This window comes from Brachyhypopomus gauderio, chromosome 4 (assembly GCF_052324685.1).
Source record: "Brachyhypopomus gauderio isolate BG-103 chromosome 4, BGAUD_0.2, whole genome shotgun sequence".
In the NCBI taxonomy this organism is placed as follows: Eukaryota; Metazoa; Chordata; class Actinopteri; order Gymnotiformes; family Hypopomidae; genus Brachyhypopomus; species Brachyhypopomus gauderio.
In genome coordinates, this window is record NC_135214.1 from 35,342,603 (window position 1) to 35,348,065 (window position 5,463).

At 46.9% G+C, this 5,463-nt stretch overlaps 1 protein-coding gene across 1 annotated transcript; it reads left to right on the forward strand.

Annotated features, from left to right (window-relative positions):
• The first annotated feature begins 621 nt into the window (after positions 1–621).
• Positions 622–5,463, forward strand: fam78bb (family with sequence similarity 78 member Bb). Its single transcript, XM_077001257.1, has 2 exons — positions 622–1,777; positions 2,645–5,463. The coding sequence occupies exons 1-2, from the start codon at positions 1,515–1,517 to the stop codon at positions 3,165–3,167; spliced, it is 786 nt and encodes a 261-aa protein (XP_076857372.1). The 5' UTR covers positions 622–1,514; the 3' UTR covers positions 3,168–5,463.

Sequence of the window (5,463 nt, forward strand, 5' to 3'; positions counted from 1 at the left end):
CAACACATGATGTTTGTTAACGCCTTTCGACCCAGCAGTGACACTGAGACAGTCAGCACAAAACACATACCACTATTGTAGTTAAGATCATTTCATTCCGAAATAATATGCAAATCGGCAGGCATTCTCTGGTCAGAAACCAGTGAAAAATCATGTAAAGAGCGTTGACGAGTTGTGCACGAGGACAGGGCTACGGTTTGCATCTCTACACGCTGCACCGGACAGGTGGACGTAATAAAGTGGACAGGAAGCGCGCGCGCAGGATGCGTGTTTTTCTAATAATAGTGTGTAAAGACAATAAAGCCCGTGTATAACCCTAATCGCACCATTTAAAACTGATCGAGCATCAAGACTCATTCATCAGCACACACCTGTAGAGGAGAAACACATACTCTACTCCAGCGTTGATTTACTAGGAAATACGTACCACATATATGAATATATATCATCTATTATAAACGAAAGAAGAACAAAATAGAAACTAATTTCATGAAATTGCTTGTTTGCTACCAGCGTACGTTAGCGTCACGTTTTGATCACGCTTAAATGTGAAATCTGACTGGCTGGTGGGGACACGAGCGCTTGGCTTGCCTACGCCTGTCGGTCTCCCTCTTCTGGTGGTTCATTCAGCACCACGGAGGAGAGGACAGCGACTGAGACGAGGACCGCGGATCAGAAAAGACGTGATTCAAGGAAACCGCCTCCACGATCTCAGAACGTCCAACTCTCCTGCAGTGTCCTTAAGTATTATGTAAAGTCTAACAAGAATGTGCGACCTAAATGTCTTACGATAATGGCATTTTTTCTTCCAACGCTCCACCATCTACCAGAACGCCGAACGTGCATGACAGTAAGCGCCTAAATCTACACTCACTCGACTGGAAGAGCCTTCAACCTTTGGCTTCTTTGTCGTCGATTGAATGAAACCGTTTAAGATTTTTCGCTATTGTTGCTGTTGTTCTGACCGCGTGAACCTCGGCACTATGTGCCGTGTCACCGAGGAAAGCGAGCACCTCCAAACGCTGCGAGCGGTACGCCACACCTGACAGTACCGCTCAGTCTGCGTAGTGACATGAAAACTCGAACTAGAAAGAAACGACTTAAGGGGCGCAGACCTGCGACCGAACACGGCGATATAGGAGTGGACCCCGGTCACAACAAACCTCTATTTCCGTTGCGACTGACAATCAGAGTTGGATTTTGTCGTCGATGTCTGAGCAAACAGATAGACTTCTCAAGAACTTACACCGCAGCTTCGTGTCTTAATAACTGTGAGGTGCAATTTTTTGTTTACTTTTAATCTCCTGTGTCTTTAAAGAAAAGTTATTTTTATGGACTATTTGCCAGTTTAAACCTAAGGTATCAATTTTCATCTGAACAGGAAAACTGATTACGCGAGGATATCGACATAATTAAATCAACCCTGAAGGATCCTTGTTGTTTTTCTTGGTTCCGAATCCTTCGTCCTCGGCGCGCTCCCACTTTTTGGTGCCCTGACGCGAACGCGCTTCGCCATGGGCTGCATACAGAGCATTGCCTGCAAGTCCCGCATTAAACGCGAGAACATCGTTGTTTACGACGTGTCTGCCACCATTGACCAATGCCCGACAGTGATCGAGGAAAATTCCCCCATCGTGCTCCGGTATAAGACCCCGTATTTTAAGGCCTCGGCCCGTGTAGTCATGCCGCCGATTCCCCGGAACGAGACGTGGGTCGTGGGCTGGATACAAGCGTGCACCCAGATGGAATTCTACAACACGTACGGGGACATCGGAATGTAAGTTACCTGTTAACGTCATCTCGCTCAAAGGGTACACGCTCGTGAGAGTTGGCTTCACAAATGACGGTGATACTGTCTGTGCCACTTCAGACAAGTAATGAACAAATCAACTAACCAATGATGCTTTTTAAATGCATATTTAAGTGACGATGATGGGGAAACTACTTCGTTGTGATGAGAGTACAGATACAGCTCTGTGTATGCACTGAGCGTCCACCCTATAACTCCTGGAGGTCTGTATGCCTGAGCCTTCAATGTCTAGTAAGTAGTCCTGAACCTCCATTTGGAAAATACACCTTGAAACAATCGATTTAGAACCATTCACTGGGTCAATACAGATCAACACAGAAGCTCTTAAGAAGTGCTTATAGCCTCCACAGAAGAGGCGACATAATGAGGAGACAAGGGACACAGATTGGGAGAAAAATGTATAGTCTGACAGACTGAAGAAACATGCAGAGAGAGAGAGAGAGAGAGAGAGAGAGAGAGAGAGAGAGAGAGAGAGAGAGAGAGAGAGAGATTCTCACACCCTCCCACAGCCCAGAGTGCCTGACTGGGTTCCTCTGCTGCGCCCCAGAGGGTCTGATAGTGCTGTCAGAGTGTGTGTGTGTGGACATGTGTGTGGGGGAGGAGAGTCCTGGGGGGGTGGCAGCAGGCAGATGGAGCAGATTTTGTGAGGAGAAGCCAAGGCGGGTCATGGAGTGATCGTTCAGCTGTAATGGTCTTTTTAAAGTGATTCACTTGCACACAGCTGGGCCGCGCTGAAGTGCAGACTCATCACGAGCCATTCCTGTTGGTACCACGCAGCTATGACTACTAGGGCCAGCATCACAATGTGTTGCTCTTTTGACCTCTGACCCCCAGGTCGAGCTGGGAACTCCCCGAGCTGAGGGACGGCGTCATGAAGGCGATCAGTGACTCGGACGGCCTGAGCTATCCGTGGTACGGGAACACTACGGAAACGGTGGCGCTGTCCGGTCCGACGGGCAAGCCGTCCAGATTCACCGTCAGCATGAACGACAACTTCTACCCGAGCGTGACGTGGGCGGTGCCGGTGAGCGAGAGCAACGTGCCGATGCTCACGCACATCTCACGTGACCAGAGCTTCACCACCTGGCTAGTCGCCCTGAACACTGCCACACAAGAGAAGATCCTGCTACAGACTGTGAAGTGGAGGATGAGGGTGGAGATCACCGTCGACCCCACCCAGCCTCTGGGCTCCAGGGCCAGACTTGTGGGGCCTCCACACCAGGACCAGCCCAAGGTGCTGACACGAATGGAGCCAATCCCCCACAATGCCTTGGGCAAACCAAATGCCAACGATGCCCAGGTTCTCATGTGGAGGCCCACAAGGGGGTTGCCTCAGGTTGTGATTCCCTCAAAGTAGCAGTGAGACTGAGAGAGAATGAGAGAGATGGAGGCGTTTACTTTTCGAGATGTGTTTGATCTAACCCTTTCAGGAGCACACGTGCACCAGCATGACTGGAATGTCACAGCATCCAGAAGTTCCATCAGAACTTGGCTGTTGCAAACATTCTAGAATCACACAGGTGATTCTAGAACCAAATTGAAATAAATGACTGTGTTTGAATTCATTCCGAAAGGTTTAAAGGACCATCTGCCTTAATTCCACACTGCTGCCTTTAAGTCAATGAAATGGTGGTGGCGAGAAGACAACGTACTTATGAGGACATCTGCCTTAAAACCAGCTCTGGCATGAAGGAGCAGACGCAGGGGGGGATTACAGTGGCTTAGACAGCCACAGCAAAGCAAGAAGAAACAAGACGAACAATAATCAGACGTTTGGCTTAAACTGTAGCTGTGACTAGTGGTTTCAAAAACATCACAATATTGTGGCTTGGTCAAATAGGAGATCTTGAGCTGGAGTCCAGAGAAAGAGGTTATGTGTTCCTTGCATCTTCATGCATCTTCATGTAAGGGGCCAATGATGAAATCTGGTCTTCTTTTGTGCTTGGAAACTAAACGTAGAAGCTGGTAGGACAGTGTAAAATGGCGATGGATATTTCAAATTCATCTAGCCTTCTGACCCAAGATGCCAACACAGAAACTGTGATCCATTCTGTTTCTTAATCCAATACGACTTTGCTATTGTTGACTTAAGTGAAGAATATGGTGGCCTGGAGCGTCAAGTCACACCAGTATTAAAAAGCAAATAGGGTCCTGTCACCCCTGTTCTACTCTACACCCCAATTTGTGCATATAATTGAAAGCTCAAAGCAATGAAATATTAATTGACATCAGGTGTTAAATCAAAACATAACCAGCTTCTGGCCACTAGGGGGCACTTCAAAAGTTTACCGGATACGGTTACAAGAAAAAGTAATTGAACCCTTTATAATTACTGTTCTGCATTGACTGCTAATATAATGTGGTCTGGTGATTATCCAAGTTACATTTACAGCCAAATCCAGTCTAACTAAACTAATAACACAAATAATTGTACTGTTAATGTGCTTCTACTGAGGACAGAGAGTAAACATTCATAGTGCAGACTAAAAAAAACGGAAGTGAACCTCTGTTAACAACTGCAGGATCTAATTAGCAAAATACTTAAATGAAGTAGAAAAAGCATAAAGAGCTGAGAAAGAACCCAATGGTAACAGCAAAAGACCCACAGCAGACTACAAACTACAAAAACCTCTGTTAATTACTGGAAAAACACTGAACATGAATGGAAAGAACAGCACAACAGAACTATAGCAAATGAACAACTATGTTTGAATGGGAAAAAACACTGCACACCAGCATCAAAACCTCATCTCAGATGTGAAGCGGTGAAGGGAGTGTCACCAAATCCTCATCTCAGATGTGAAGCGGTGAAGGGAGTGTCATCAAATCCTCATCTCAGATGTGAAGCGGTGGAGGGAGCATCACCAAATCCTCATCTCAGATGTGAAGCGGTGGAGGGAGCATCACCAAATCCTCATCTCAGATGTGAAGCGGTGGAGGGAGCATCACCAAATCCTCATCTCAGATGTGAAGCGGTGAAGGGAGTGTCATCAAATCCTCATCTCAGATGTGAAGCGGTGGAGGGAGCATCACCAAATCCTCATCTCAGATGTGAAGCGGTGGAGAGAGTGTCATCAAATCCTCATCTCAGATGTGAAGCGGTGGAGGGAGTGTCACCAAATCCTCATCTCAGATGTGAAGCGGTGGAGGGAGTGTCACCAAATCCTCATCTCAGATGTGAAGCGGTGGAGGGAGCGTAATCAAAACCTCATCTCAGATGTGAAGCGGTGGAGGGAGCGTCATCAAATCCTCATCTCAGATGTGAAGCGGTGGAGGGAGTGTCATCAAATCATCTAAGATGTGAAGTGGTGGAGGGAGCATCATCAAAACCTCATCTCAAATGTGATGCGGTGGAGGGAGCGTCATCAAATCATCTCAGATGTGAAGTGGTGGAGGGAGTGTCATCAAATCATCTCAGTTGTGAAGCGGTGGAGGGAGTGTTATGGGTTGGGGCTGTTTTGCTGCCTCAGGTCCGGGAAGCCTCGTGATCATTGAGTGAAAAATGTATTCGAAACTGTGTCAAAATATTTTCATCTTAAATGACAAGGCAGAAGATGCTTAAGAGATGTGGGATGATGCAACAAGACAGTTGCACAAAGCACAAGAATGAAAAAAGAAAGACTGATAAACTGGAACACTTCCTCCCTGCAGAC

What these genes read in the sequence shown, in the direction of transcription:
- fam78bb (XM_077001257.1), top strand. Translation starts at nt 1,515, where the DNA reads ATGGGCTGCATACAGAGCATTGCCTGCAAGTCCCGCATTAAACGCGAG. An exon ending in ACGTACGGGGACATCGGAAT is followed by an intron (nt 1,778 to 2,644) that starts GTAAGTTACCTG and finishes TCTGACCCCCAG; the next exon opens with GTCGAGCTGGGAACTCCCCG.